Here is a 16,248-nt window from a genome sequence, read left to right as displayed (position 1 = left end):
CTGACTTAATCCCTGGTATTCTGTTGTCACTGATGCTTTCTTGTTTTTTGCTGCTTCTCTCCCTGCCTATGCTTTCCTTATCAGCATAGGAAGAGCAGGACTGTGTGCTGTTCCTGCCTGCTATTTCCCATGTACAGTAAGCTCGTGCAACGGTAGTTGGATCCCAGAACAGCCACAATGCCAAATATAAATATAATATAAAACAACAATAAGTGTGAACTAATAACTAACTATAAAGAATTATTTCTAATTGCAAATGTTCAAATCATGTGTTTCTTGACAAAGTGGTCACTTTGCAAACCTGAACCTACATTATATTGGTTTAACAAACTTTCATTCCTCACCTCCAAAACATCTTGATATATTTCTATACATGGCCCTCAGTGGAAAACAGAAAGCTCTGTACAATAAGGGATAAATAGTGCTGAAGATTCGAGGGGGTCTGATGGTTGTGTAAGTCTGGCTGCACATTAGACAATGTCTAAATCCTACTGATTTTGGAAATGCAGGAGATTACACACAAAGAGAGTATCAACCTAGCTTTTAACATTATTATCCTTTAAATCTGTGGTTACCAACCCTTTTTGATAAGATCCCCCCCACCCCACCCTACTTGTACCTAAGAAAAACTAAGAACCCCCAAGGACCCTCTTGCTTTCACTGACAAAATCCCAATATAATAAATGTACAGTATATACACCTGTTCTTGGCAAAAGATCTATAAACTATACATCATTACAATGATATTTTTGGGCCACTCTAAAAATAAAATAAAAGAGAATCTTTTAACTTTCAAGAAAAAACTTGAAATTCTTAAGAATAAAAAAGGCCATCATTGGCAACATTATATTTTTAATACTTTTTTCCTTTGAAAGTCATAAATATAAATTGACCAGAACTTTGAATTTTTGAGATAATACGTTGGAAATGTCAAAAACCGAAATACTGTTTTCAGTTTGGTTTCTTGTAAAAAGACTTTGTGATCTAATTTTCAATAACATTAACAAAAAAAACAATCCCACCCCAATCCAGGCCATAGCCAAGAAAAAAAATCCTTTAGAAAACCTACTTTTTAGACAGTTTTGGAGGTTGTTTCTTACCATAGACCACATCTTAATGACAGTCTTTCGTTCCATGCATGCGGGTGATGGATATTTCTAAATAAGCCGCACTATATTGCCAAAAGTATTCACTCACCTGCCTTGACTTGCATTTGACGTCCCATTCTTAATCCATAGGGTTTATGATGTTGGTTCACCCTTTGCAGCTATAACAGCTTCAACTCTTTGGTAAGGCCTTCCACAAGGTTTAGGAGTGCGTTTATGGGAATTTTTGACCATCCTTCTAGAAGCGCCTTTGTGAGGTCACACACTGATGTTGGACGGGAAGGCCTGGCTCTCAGTCTCTGTGCACTGGTGCACAGTCACATTAAAACAGGAAGGGGCCATGCCTAGGTGCTTGATTTTATACACCTGTGGCCATGGAAGTGATTGGAACACCTGTTTCAATTATTTGGATGGGTGAATGAATACTTTTGGTAATATACTGTATGTCTAAGTAAATAAGGAGCCAAGCCCGTATAGAAAGACTTTCTTGTAAATTTTGACTTTAAGCTGTTCAAATTTATGATTTTAAAAAACAAATAAAATTTTTGAACTTTTAATGGCAAAATGTTTGGCCTTTTTAATTCAAAAAATTTCAATTTTTTTCTCAAAAAAATTCTCTTTTTAAACTCTGAATTTAGGAAACCATTTTGTATTCATCTTAAAAAATATTTTTCCCCCCTACAATTTGGACCTTTTTTTTTCCAAAAAATTATTATTCTCTGTAAAAATGTTTTATCTTTTTTGGTTTGCCCTAAACTGTTGTACATTGTGTTTCTAATCATGATTTAACAAAATATATATATGCACATCTAACTGGCAACGTCAGAGCAGACAGGGTCCCGCACCCCCCTGAGATCCCAGGTTGCACACCACTGCTCTAAAGAACACAAATTGACCTGATCATAGGATCAGTCATTGTTTTAAATTAATCTAGGCATATTTAGATCGCACCTCTAGGCCTGGGGCAGTGTGGTTTATTCATGTTGGCTCATCCTGCCATCTTATAGCATAATCAGGACCATTTGTTAAGCTGCCGTGTGTATTTTTACTCATAATGCATTGTTTCCATGTTACTGCTGAATGAGGCTTACATGACTCCAGTGGCCAATGTTTTATGAGTCATAATGAGAAGTCCCTATCCAATCTGACGTACAAGCTCCCAGTCATGCAGGCTGGTTAAGAGACAAGCTTTGTAAATGCCTTAAAGGTTAAACACTAAGAGCAGTGCAGGCCTTATCTGCATCCTTTTCACTTTAGCTCCGTGGCATTTTGTTGACTCATCTGTTTATTTATACAGCAGCTCAGATTGTAAAGACTGAGGACGTCTGTTCCTGCTTATAGCAACAACTCTACATATTTAATGCAGGATCCTCTATTCTCGCACGCCTCGAGTAAGTTGTGTGCATCGGCTGAAAGAATAGTGGCAAATAGTTTCAGAGCTGAACGAGTATTCACATCACAGGAAATCAAACGGGGCTGCTAAATAGTAATGACTGTTTTGTTTTGGCAGCAGCAGTGACTCCAGCTATGACAAGAAAAAATGGGGAAATGATGACATTATCCATTTTTTTGTTTCCCTGCCTCCCCTGTAAGGTCACTCTGTCATGAGCTACACCACTTTGCAGAGCTCCACAGAAGCACCGGAGGCACAGGATGGAATTTCAGTGCTGGGCATGGGAGCCGGTGATACGTATTTGACTGTAATTGGTTTGGTTACAGACATGGCTAAGTGGTGTGGGTGTAAAACAGCTGTGTGGATGGGGAACAGTCAGGACATTCATTTTTTTACCCTCCTGGACACCAAATGTGCAGAGAAAAGAGACATTTTTACATGTAACGCCTTAAATTTCCGGCCTACGCTAATTATATTTTAACGAAATAAGAAGGAACAGAAGAGTGGAGATATCAGCCCTCGCAGCAAATGAATACATTCATGCCATCTTTCTGTTCGTTTAATCCGCCTGAAGACTGCCTTCTTCCAGTGTTAATTAAAGTTTAAAGCAGTAATCTGAAATTGCATTAGGCTCAGATTATCACTCAGGATACAACATGAAACATGTTTGTACAGGTTCTGATTCACGCTTCATTTTATCACCACACAGGCAAAGCTTATTTTCTCCACTTCTCCTACATCCTGTATTTGTTGTCTGTAGAGAATGAACAAAATGCTGCATTAGAGCCAGCTGGTGAAACAAGTAATAAAATGTGTTGCACTATGGGTGACGCTGCACAGAATGACACATCCAGAGACTGTGCCAGCAGCAGCAGCAGTGTAGAGGTAGATCCAGCACACATTAATGCTCCAGTGAGACAGGCTGCACAATGAGGCTTGTCTCGATCAAGATTTGATTTATATTGCAATTACTGAAGAATCGCAATCCTCTAAGTGTCAGGGTTAGATCATACAGATTAGAGGGATTTTTCTTATTTTTAAACCAAACTTTTGTTAAATCACCCAAGATGACAGAGAGTAGCATGATTATTGTTTAAAACACACCTGCAGCTCATGTCAAGTGAATCTTCTGTTTGTTTTTGCTTAAAATCTATCAAACCCTCCACTGCAACATCCAGGCGATCGGTCCTCATAAAGTCACTTTTTTGTGATCATTGCACAAACATCTAAAATAATGCATTCAGAAAGTATTCAGACCCCTTCACTTAAAAGAAAACTGTGTTTCAGCTTGATGTAACAGTCAAAAAATTTGTTTTATTCTTATTTATCTACTCCCAGTCCCCCTTTGTGAAACAGTGAAAAAAGCATTAAAAAAAAATGCAGATTTTCTAAAGAGGAAAAACTAAAACATCACATTAAAACAAGGATTCAGACTAGGGCTGGGCAATTAATCAGAAATTAGATTAAACTGCGATATGACCAGCAATTTTTGTATTACAGAATGTGCATTATTTCTTTAACCTGAAATCTGTGTCAGAATACCAGTTTAATACGTTTTTTGCAGCAGAGGTCTTATGCATTACTTATCATGCAGCCCAGGGGTGTGGCTAGAGATTTTGGGCCCCAAGCCCCCCCCCCACAAAAAAGGGCTGTTACCTGCAGTCCCCATCTAACCTGACTGAGCTTGAGAGGATTTGCTAAAAAGAATGGCAGAAAATCCCCCAATCCAGGTGTGCAAACTTGTTACATCATATTAAAAAAACCTTTTGCTGTAATTGTTGCCTAAGGTAGCCACTATAGCTCCAGTCAAAGGCTGCTGACTTCCTGCCTGAGCTTTCCCATAGCACTTCCTCAGACACGAGTAGCTTAGCACTGAGTGTGTTGTACGAAGAGCACGGTATGACAGTGTTTTGAAATAGAAAAGTGAAATAAAGTGGTAGATAGGCTGTTGAGGGTTATACTCCTGTATAACTACTCAACCAAAGTGAAGAGTCACCACACTAAGCATGATATAAATCTGCAAAGAGAGGTAATGGCTGGTGGAGCTAGCTGCTAACTTTTGCCATGCACCACATACCCTCTGACACAACAATCCTGTGAACTTGACTTTTTTCTGAGCGTTCCTTCCTCTTTAGTCGAAGGGAATATGTGCAATTTAAATAAATGTTTAGCCGAAGAGGGAAGTAGCGGCCTGGTAACGTCCTCAGCTACAAAGCAAGTAGAGTTTCTAAAGCTAGCTCTTATAAAAACACATTCACTAACCTGAAACAAATCCTCACAATTCACTGGATTCAAACAACAATCCACTTTCACCGATGACAGCTGATGTTTTTCCTTTAAAATGTTACATTTCATGATGTGAGCTCAACGGCCGTTTAGCTAGCTAGCTCATAGTGCAGCTGCATGAAACTAAATGCATGTAGAAATGAGAACATCTTGTTACTGGTCATCTGCTTTTAGAGAGGATGGAACAGTTCATTCTCTAGCCAGATCATTCAGAGACTAACAGGAATGACACAGAGGTCTAACTCTATTCATACCCTGAAATTCTCAAGGCTTCAAGGAAACAAGCTGCTGCATTGTACGTGGATATGACATCACACTTATGGAGGCTAGCATAGAATATTTTTTACAGTCATCGATCATTTCATCCATTTAGGAATCTTTTTCCACTCTTGCTGTCCAGGGACTTACATTGAAGTGGATGTCTAATGATAAGTGATAGCTTTCCTCATTTTGTTCCATTTTGTGGTCTATTTAATAGAAGATAAATAACTTCAAGGGTTCCTGAGCTCACTAAAAATGTGCAGCCAAAGCCCAACAGCATGAAAGAGCCACCCATACAGCAAAGCGACGACTGCACAATGGTTTCCAGGAAAAAAAAAAACACTCAATAAGGCAAGGTTTACAGCCAGAACATTGCGGAATCTTTACAAAGAAAACCTTGAGTGACCAGGTGCAGCACTGAGTCATGTGAAAATGGCTCATATTAAATCAAATATATGACAGGGTTTTTGTGACTGAAATAGAATGACTGCTTGGTTGTAAATTAAAAAAGCTCTCATAAAAGGACTTGTTACTTTTTAATTTGGTGTGATCTGGATGGTCTTTGTGTTTAAGGATGAAAGAGAAACACAGAAGTGCAGAACAGTGTCCCTGGGAGATTAAGAAAGGCACATTTTCACAATGTTTGGAGTAAATAGGTTTAAAGGGATACTTCAAAATTTTGGCAAATTTGCCCATTGCCATAATTCCTATAGTTTTAGAAATAGGTTTGTTTCCTTTAGTTGTCAGTGCAAGCTGACCTGCACATTCACCACGCTATGAAATAATAATGTATATATATGTAACATTACGACACATGGAGCAAATACTCAGAACTATTTCTTGAGTGAACCACTGGGCGGAGTGACACAGTGCAGCAGCCATGTCTGGAATGTAGTTCCGGTTTTGCATTTAACTTTAAAACATCTCCGTCTCAATGTTCCATGATTATTTCATAGCGTGATGAATGTGCATGTCACAACTTGTCCACGAGAGCGTTTTGGAGTTGTTGGATTGTGTATTTGATGAGTTTGATGAGGGAAGGCAAAAATTCCATCTGCTAACATAGGGTTAGCGGTGCAGTTGGTTTAACGGTCCCCCCAAGATCTAGGAACAGCTTGTATGGACAACTAAAGGAAACAAACCTATTACTAAGGCTATAGGAGTTATGGCAATGGGCGAATTTGCCAAAATGTTGAAGTATCCCTTTAACATGTCCAATGCAATAGCAACATTGTTCACAAAATTGGTAGATTAGAGACGGAGCAGCTTCATGTCAACATTTTGCACAGCGAAAACATCACTGTTCATTCAAAGGTAAGCTCCTAGGTTGAGAGGATGTTGGGCTGGACAATAGAGGTGAAAATAAAAATCTATACAAGTCAAAATCGCACAAATTAATGTCTACGATTCTGAATCGTTAAGTATTTACCTCAGTGTGCTGTCTGAGACACACATGCAGCAGGAGGTGTGTGTTAGCAGTGCTACCCCCTAGTGTCTGTAACGTTTACATTACTGTGTCTGATGCTCTTACATACTTCCTGCACTATCAGCCTGTCCTGTTTTCCCATAAGAAAAGTTTAAAGACACCGTGAATTCTACAATCCCAGATATGAGGAAGGCTGACCTGACTTCCTGCTTACTGTGCCAAACTTCAGTGATGTAGCCCGAGCTCACATCATGCAGAGTGTAACCTGGAATGAAAATCACCCTGCAACTGCTGACCAGTAAGGACCATAAGAATTAACAGGATGTCAAAGTCAGGTGTTATGGTTGAACGAGTGACCATGTTAACTTAACGAAAAGAGCCCCCTTTTTTTAGTTCTTTTATAAAATTTAATTCATATTTTCTTAACATATCTTGGACAACAGAAAATGTTCAGTGTTTTAACGATGTTGTAATTATGACAACTGCTGACACTTAAGTAGAAAAGTCACCAGTTAACACTGCCACTTGTTAAAATACCACATCTGCTTTACCGGGGCATGTTTTTTTTTTTTTTTTTTTTTTTTTTTACAGTGAAAGCTTTAGATTTGGGATCACTTTTTTTTTTTTTTTTTGGCATGTTTTTGATAAATACTGTTCCCACTTAAGCCCACATATTTTATTGATCATAATTCATATCAAAATTAGTGCTGTCAAATGATTAAAATTTTTAATCAGATTAATCACAGGGTTGATGTAGATTAATTTTGATTAATCATGATAAAATATCATTCATTTTTAATCTATATTAACTGCATTTCATTTTGCATAAGCAAACAGACTCCCATCAAGAGGGCCAGTGTGCTGTTTAGTGTCTTCCATATCAAGTTGGTTGGTCACTACCGGATCAACAACCCATTTGCGCACACGCAGCGGCATGCTTGACGGTAACCCTACTTGGACAAACAGCCCAAAACGCGTTGCCAGAGACGTTTCAGGGATTTTGAGTCATTCTGCATTGTAGATGGGTTAATTGCGTTAAAATTTTTAATCAGATTAATCATGGTGATGGATTAATCCGCATTAACGGGTCAATTTTGACAGCCCTAATCACAGTATTTTGCAATTCAAGCACAATTACTTTTTCTGTGTTTTATTGCAATTTGTTTAAAAAAAAAAAAAAAAACAATTCAATGTGCAAAAAAAAAACATGAACTTTTTAATGTCAAATAACAATTTACAGCCCCTGAATGCACAAAAGACTGACACAGATGCTGAAATGATCACCTCTTTATAAGAAATAGAGAATGAGTAGTGAATCAGGAATCAATTTGATTCAAAAATTGATTCTGAATTGAGTTGTGACCCCAGAATCCAAATCAAAGATTTAAGAATTAAAGATTTACATCTCTATTGGACAATCCATCCATCCATTTTCTATACCGCTTATCCCATTGGGGGTCACAGGGGGGCTGCAACCTATCCCCGCTGTCACTGGGCGAGAGGCGGTGTACACCCTGGTCTGGTTGCCAGTCAATCACAGGGCTGACATATAGACAGATAAGCAGGTACACTCACACTCACATCTACGGGCAATTTAGAGTCACCAATTGACCAAACAAGCATGTCTTTGGTGGTGGGTGGTGGAGAGAACCCAAACCTGCATGGGGAGAATGTGCAAACTCTGCACAGACAGGCAAACCAGGGTTAGGGTTAGCTCTGAGGCAACAGTGCTAACCCTTCCACTGGATAATATAGAACAAAAATCAAATAGGATACAAGATTCACTGTTTTTTTTTTTTCTGTTAAGACTTATAAAGACAATGTCTGCTCTATGTCAAATCCACACAGGCCAAATATCACCAGTTGCAGCGGCACAATGTCAACAAGTTCACAGCAGATATTCAGTAAATTAGGGTTGAACAATTCTGGGGAAAACAAACGTTGTAATAGTTTTCCTCTCTGTGATATATGTTGCATTTTTATGCAAAAAAAAAAAATATGATAATAATAATAATAAGATAAATAAAGTGCATTTTTATGAACGTTTTTTCAGCTCCGACACACAGATAGAGGATGAGGATAAGAACAGACAGAGCAGGTGGATGAACTTGTTTCTTCATCAGCTGTACAAATAAACTTACCACTGCGTTCCTTAAATGCCATCAACCATTTCTAACTACATTTAAAGGCAAGTTAAGCCGTTATGACCCGGCCCCTGAGTTCAATGGATGATTAAATGCAATGGGGCTCATGCACATGAGCACATCCCCATAATGGTAGAGATACAATAGATCTCTACAGTAAACTAACCTTTGTGAAAAAAAATGCCTTTGGTTGCCCCTCAAAGCAACACAAAAAGTGTATGAACACAACAGAGTAATTTTGATGTCAGTAACAATCAAACTAATTGTGACTGTGACCTTGTCATAATCTAGCAGCCCTACAAGAAGCAACAGGAAGTGATGAGGCTCTGTAGCACCAAAGTTTGCAGGCTCTTTCAGGCCTGTGGCTGCAGGAAACCTGGTGTTACTGAAGGGAAGGAGGAGGCCTGAAATTGCTTAACCTCTCTCACAACCTCCAGCTCCACTTGAAAATCCTGCCCTCTGGTCAGAGATGCTCCCTGCTCAACATGAGCAGCTTTAACCCAACATCAATTCAGCTGCTCAGCCTGGAGAAGCTCCGGGGATAAGATCCCCCTCCAACCTCCCTACCCTCTACCCACCCTTTCCTCGCTTTCCCTCCTCTAGGTCACTTTCTCCTTCTACAACTTAAATAAAAGCCCTGAACCGATCGAAAGTGCATGCATTTTTAGGCCTTATTTCAATTTTAAATCAAAATACCATGTCCCAAATAACCAGAGAATAAATCACGTCTATACCATGAGGCTTGAGATTCTCTTAATTGTATTCCATATATTAATTCCCACACATTAAACTGAACAAATTGTGTCGTTTAGAAAGCAGGAGTGAGGTAGGGCTGGGGATATGGACCAAAAATCATATTATGGTATTTTTTAGCTAAAAGAAATAGCGACTGGTTCTCACAAAAGGCCTTAGAACAAAAAGATTCCTGGTTCGACCAGTCAGGGTCTTTCTGTGAGGAGTTTGCATGTTCTCTGCAAGTGTGGGTTCTCTCCAGGTACTCCAGCTTCCTCCCACCACCAAAGACATGCTTAGTTGAACTCTAAATTGGCTTTAGGTGTGAGTGTGACAGCACGTGGTTGTTTGTCTCCATATGTCAGCCCTGTGATCGACGATTGACCAGGTTGCTATCATCAACATAGGATCAAGCAGTGGTCGTCAAGCTACACTGGCTGAGTACAGCAGACCTGGATTCATCAACAAAACATCACAACTAAGCTAACTAATGTAATTGTCAAAGACTGCAGACCATATGTAAACTTTGTTAAAGACGAGAGGCTTCACAGTATCATCCAGACCGGACATCAGTCCACTGTGACAGTGGTCACTTTATTACTAGTCAGTCTCAAGCAAAGTCTAACAGCCACCTTCTGTATTATTATATGTGGGTCTATGTATAATATTGTACTGTTTATGTTTTCTGATTTAATCCAGACATCCATTTTCTATACCACTTATCCCGCTGGGGTTCCTGGGGTGCTGGAGCCTATCCCAGCTGTCACTGGGTGAGAGGCAGGGTGTCACAGGGCTGATTTATAGAGATAGAAAACCAGGCACCCTCACATTCACACCTATATCCAATTTAGAGTCACCAGCTAACCGAACGAGCATGTTTTTGGTGGTGGGAGGAGGCCATAGTACCCAGAAACCCACACTAGGAGACAACACGCAAACTCCAAACAGAAAGGCCCTGACCGTGAAGTGAACCAGGAACCTTCTTGCTGTGAGGCAACAGTGCTAACCCCTGCACCGCTGTGCAGCCTGCCTGAGATTATGTATATGTCTTTACTTCTAATTATGCACATGCTTTATGTTCACTTTTACATGGATACCATCAACCTGCTGGAGACAACAGATGGAAATTAGCCTTCGCCACAATCTGGCACATTTACATGTCCATGCTCATACATGTGTATTGTCCCCTACAATAAATAAATAAATAAAGTGAGCAACCAAAACTACCTCGGGGTAACAGCACACCTGATCACTTTCAGCAGAAGTTATTTTGTACCTAATGTTTGTCTGCTGATCTTGTTTGCAGTTTATGAATATTTTTGCTCAGTGAGTTTAGAACCCTATTAAAACTAAGCTGAGATGTTGAATGAAGTTTAAAAACTCCAGTTTGCTTAATGTTTTCTAGTCAAACGCCAAATTTGTACTTATTTTAAATCAAAATGCAGGAAAATGAAAGTACTTTAAATGTGTGATTAATCACGATTAATCACAGCATAGTCACTAGTTAACTTGATTAATTCTTTTAAATCAATTAACAGCACTAGTGAAACTAAAGCAGGACTCAGGAAAGGACAAATTTAGAAAAAACAATGGTTGTACTGAAGCTGTTGAACTGCAGCTTTAAATGCTTGAAATAGGTATAATTCTCTTGTGGTTTGATATGTTTCTAATTAGTTTTTGTCATGTAAAGGTGCCTCCAAAATGCCCAAAGTGACATCATCGCCTGTCAACATCATGTTTGAGAATTTATGAATATATCTAACAAATTCCACATATTGCTTCGCCTCAGTGTGAGAAAATGTTCAGTGAAAGACGCGTCTGGCAGCTGTGTCACCTCACAACTTGGAGGTGACGGTTTATCTAGATAAGTGTGTGCCTCTCTCACCCTTAGACGCTTTGAACCTCTCTCTCTCTCTTACACACACACACACACACCCACACACACACACACACACACAAACCATTTCTACCATTAGGCAAAGGCAGGCAATTGCTTGGGGCGTCTTGCACCAAGGGGCCTCAAGGCAGAGGTGAAGGTGTGTATCAAACTGAGACATGTATGAAAAATCAGTCTAATTAATATGATGAGTATTTAGAATGTAAACAAGGTGTCTAGAGTGCATTAAATGGCATCAATATGGAGTTTTATAGTCCTAAAAAAAAACCCTTGAAGGACTCGTGGACCTCACACTAAATTCATGCCCTTGAAAAAGCCTCGTAGCAAGCTTATTTAAGCAAAAAAGATCTATGGAGACATCAAATCTATAAATCAGTGCACCAGTGTGTGGTAAATGGCATTTATATACAGTTTATTTCTATAAATTACACTATAAGGCATTTTTGGATCCTTTTAGCATTGCCCTGCTAGATTTTTAAACTCTGACAAGTGTTTTTACATAGATTCTTATTCCCTGGCAATTTTTGAATAAGTGCAGTAATAATCAGATCTTTGTCAAACCAGGGCTCGACAGTACAAGGGTTTCACTCACATTTGTGCCTAAAAATAGGTGTGTGCGACCTGTAAAAAATATTTAGGGGCACATGTGTGCATAAAAAAATCAGCCGAAGGAGAGATCCATGGATGAGAGATGCTTTGCTTGGCGTCTGTGTAGCCATGGCAACACGTCGTCATCCATACTTATTTATTCGTCTCATGTTAACAACGACATGTTGGACAGCTCACCATCTCGCTGGCTGCTCATAATGGCCCAATGCAAGAGCAGAAACCCCAAGACAGCGAAATTCAGTGTTTTTCATTGTTTATGTGGAAAAAAGACCGGCGGAAGGAGCTGAATTTCCCAGTTTCGTCTTCCTCTACGCCTGCTTTTCTTCTTTATCACCGTTTGGTTGTGACGACAGCGCCCCTAACGGTTTGGTCCGTTTGGCCAAGAGCAGTGTGAACACAAACCAAACCAAAGGAAAGTTTCCATTCCAAAGACCGAGTCCCCCCGGACTATACAAAACACGCAAGAATGAAACCTATTAGTCACTTAGACCGACTCCGACTGAACTTGCCAAAAGTTAAAGTAAATTTAAAATACCAGAATTAGTAACATTAAAGACAAAATTAAATTGCTGTACTTTTTCAATGATGATTTTACCTTTCTGTACATTTTTTATACAAATTCATTAAATAATTTTGCTTGTAAATGTCTATTTGCATCACATTTATTATGGAAAACACATTATTTGATCAATTTACATTGTGTCCCTAAATTTCTTTATGTGCTCCGAACTTTTTCAACTTAGGCCGGCCACACACTAGACGATGTTTTAATCTGAAACAATTTTAAAACCATGAGAGACCCCAGACTTCAGGACAATTTCCAAAGATTTTTCATCTTTAATCCTCTGAACGCACGCATTAGACGACTCAGCCAGACTGTCAGATCACTGGAGACCACACACCCAGCAACCTGCCTACGACCAACGAAAAAAAAAAAAATGGATGTCTGTGATAGGGTTGCTGTCTCTCCACAACAAGCTGTCCTGCCGTGTGTTACAGGTGCAGCAACAATCATAGAACACGGGAAAAACTCAGGATGAAATCCTGGCTGGAATTAAGGTACAGTGGTGTTTATGGCTGTGAGCGGTGAAAGTACGTATGATTCGTCTGGTGACGCTGCCGGTGTGCTCGATCTCATTGGTTGTTGGGGGTACTCTGTCAGCTGCACTTCGACCTAAAATCATAAATATCAAACATGTTTGATATTTACGATTCCAGGTTTGGGAGGCTACGACACAATTTGGAGCAGTAAAACAATCGTGTTGAAACCACACACATGCAGACTACTCAGACAAATAATCGTTTGCGACGAGGCTCCAGTCGGTATATGCCCCTACGATCGTCGAGGGAGGAAAATCTTTAAAGTCGGGCTTAAAATCCTGTTGTGTGGCCGGCCTTAGGAGTACATGTGCTCCTTGGGAAAAAAGTTAGTGTCAAGCCCTGCAAACATATGTGCCATAAAGCATGTCTGAAGGAGGTGACTGCCCCTGAAAGTGGAAAGAAAGCAGCCTCATGTTATCAGATTAATGTTTAGTATAGATCTGTGTTAGATGTTGTTAAGCACAGTGATAGAAAGTGGCAGAAAATCAAAACTGAAATCATTTTTATCTCAATATTGTCTGTAGTAATGTAAGCACTGGCCTGTTTATTCACTTTCACCACAGGTAGGCTTTCAAAAAAAGCCTCATAGTGATGAAATCAGGCTGATCTATGGGAGGCAGATGATGATGGCAACTCTGTATTAAAATGAAGATGAACTGCAGATTGTTCTGCTAAAAATGTGCATATTTTGCCGGGTGAAACCCACGTTATTGTTAGTTTAACAAATGCATGTAGGATAAAATCTCTAGATCAGTGTTTTGGCAGCTGCTCTGGATTCTTGCAGGACTGCCCACATGTTACAAAGTCATCAGGAGCTGAGCAATCCTAAAAGTTCTGATTCTAAAATTGTCCCTGAATATCACTTTGCCATGAGACATGTTGAAGTAAAATGTGAGGACTTTTACTGTTACTTATGTGAAAGGTGATGAATGTCCTGTTTGCTCCTGTTTGTATCTGTCCTGTGGTTCTGTGAGAAAGCAGCTGCTCTTATTTCCTCCCCTATCTTTAAGCACAATGAAGGAGGGTCCCATGATGCTCTCTGCCTGGGGCCTCTTAATCACTAAAACCGCCTCTGCACACGCACCCACATTGCTCCCAGAGAGCGCACAAGGTAGAGACTTGGTTCCTCTCTTGAGGGTGCTGTGTGCCCACCTGATGGCCAGCATAAGCGCACATCGCGCGCATGGCTGCTTAAAGCGAACATGTTTAGATGCATGACTTACACTGCTGTTCTGGCCGGACCAGTGCACCATAGCCTGGTTGTGAGATGAATCTCCCGTTAACGCGAACATGGTGCTGTTAAGTTTCAGCTCCTCTTGTCTCGCACCGGCGGCTCTCCTCTCCTCTCCGCTCCAGCGCAGCTCGGAGCGCGTCACTCTGCCTCTGCCCTCTCCCGGGTCTTGTCTCTGGGCTGAATCAGGGGATCTGACTTTGCCATCACTCTCTCTTCTGGCGCGCTTCCTGTACCTGCTCGCGGAGGCAAAACCTGCATCCCTGCCTCTGTCCTGGCTGCTCATTTTGTCCTCAGAAACTTTCATCTTTGCAAACTCGCTGATGGCAGTTTCGCCTTTTACGCGCCGGTTGCCTGTATTCCGCTTGAGCTTCTGCTGTGTGTATTCCGCCCGATCCGGAGCGCATTCAGCGGACCCAGACGCGCAACGGAGCCGCTGACTTTCGCCACTTGCAGCCTCGGATCCCCCGTGCATCAAAACTTCTCCTTTTAATCCTGTTGCAGAATCACTTGTGTCGAATTTCAGGAGTAATTCCCGTGCACGCCACTTATTCCCAGGCTGGCATGACTTACAAGTTATCTCAGCTTCTGCGGCACAAAAGAAGCAGAAAAGCAAAAACCAAAGCGACAAACTGTGCCACTTTGGGCGAAAACTGACCTCCCTCTCCATCGCTGGAAGCAGAGAAGGCTGCTGTGGATGCAAGAAGCCCGTTTCCCCACACTCTTCTCTCAGACTGGATTCGCGCTCGGCGGAGGACGCGGAGGAACTGCTGCGCAAGTTGTAGCGTTGCCCAAATGCAGTGTTGTAAAAAGTGCGTCTCAGTCTAAGTGGTCCAAGTTGAAGGATTTGATCAAATGAAGCCCCGCGCGCATGTGGGAGGAGCCCAGAGTGAGAGATGAAGGATAATGTTCGACTGTCATTCTCCATATTTGCTATTTTCCACCATATGGTCTGCTATAATTAAAGCAGTCAGTAACACAGACATTTTTGTTCCGCTGCTCTTTTATTTTCCTCACAGCCACATTTTCTATGAAGCCATTCATAGTTCCTCTTTTTTCTCTCTCTCCTGATGCAGATTTTATCACCAGCCTCTCTCCAGGGAAACTGAATCACTTCATTTAGCAGCTGAAACTGAATTATTGTGCCTATGATGAACCTGTTTCCATTCAACCCTTTCAGGTCTCAACAGGGTTTTTACAATAACTGGGATACTTTAATGTTTCCAGTTAAGTGTAGTGTCAGGGATGGTGGTTTCCATGACTTATTAAACAGCAATAAAGAATTCAAGAGCCCACACAGAACAGGACAGGAGTTTTATCAGCATGTTGGTGCAAATGATCAGGGACGTACAGAGAAATTTAAAAACTAAAGGAGTGATTTTTACTCAAAATAATTCAGTATAAAATGGTCTAAGGAAAAGTGCCTCTTAAAAATGCATCCTTATTATTATTATCATGATTATTAATATGATTGAAGAGTTCAAATGTTTTCCCTGGCTGAAGTTCTCCTCCAGGATTTTCCTTTATTTGCGGTGCTCATTTTACCCCCTACCTCTACAAGCCTTCCAGGCTTGGCTGCCAATAAGCATCCCCACAGCATGATGCTGCCACCACCATGCTTCACAGTGGGGATGGTATGTTTGTGGTGATGTCAGTGTTTGGTGTCTCATCAGACCAAAGAACTTTCTTCCACTTGACCATGGAGTCCCCCACATGCTCTTTGGTGAACTCTAGCTGAGATTTAATGTTTTCTTTAACAGTGTCTTTCTCTTTGCCACTCTCCCATAAAGCTTTGACTGGTACAGAACCCAGCCAACAGTTGTTGTCTGTAGAGTCTCTCAGCTGCTGAAGCTTGTAACTCCTTCAGAGTAGTCATAGGTGTCTTGGTGGACTCTCTCACTAGTCTCCTTCTTGCACGCTCACTCAGTTTGTGAAGACGGCCTGATCTAGGCAGATTTACACATGTGCTATATTCCTTCCATTTCTTGATGATGATGGATTTAGCTGAACTCTGGAGGATGTTCAGTGCCTTGGAGATTTTTTTTTATCCATCTTGCAAAAC

General features: G+C 40.6%; 1 protein-coding gene across 1 annotated transcript in view; it reads right to left on the bottom strand.

The window, feature by feature from the left end:
* The window catches only part of LOC121508774 (VPS10 domain-containing receptor SorCS1), a 330,036-nt gene extending 315,071 nt beyond the window's left edge, over positions 1–14,965 (bottom strand). Inside the window, exon 1 of the mRNA XM_041785854.1 lies at positions 14,179–14,965. Within this exon, the coding sequence (XP_041641788.1) occupies positions 14,179–14,856 (678 nt within the window). The 5' untranslated portion in view covers positions 14,857–14,965. The remainder of the gene's footprint in view (positions 1–14,178) is intronic.
* Positions 14,966–16,248: the final 1,283 nt, after the last annotated feature.

This window comes from Cheilinus undulatus, linkage group 4 (assembly GCF_018320785.1).
Source record: "Cheilinus undulatus linkage group 4, ASM1832078v1, whole genome shotgun sequence".
NCBI lineage: Eukaryota > Metazoa > Chordata > Actinopteri > Labriformes > Labridae > Cheilinus > Cheilinus undulatus.
Note: the sequence above shows the minus strand (reverse complement) of the source record. Positions and strands in the feature narration are given on the sequence as shown.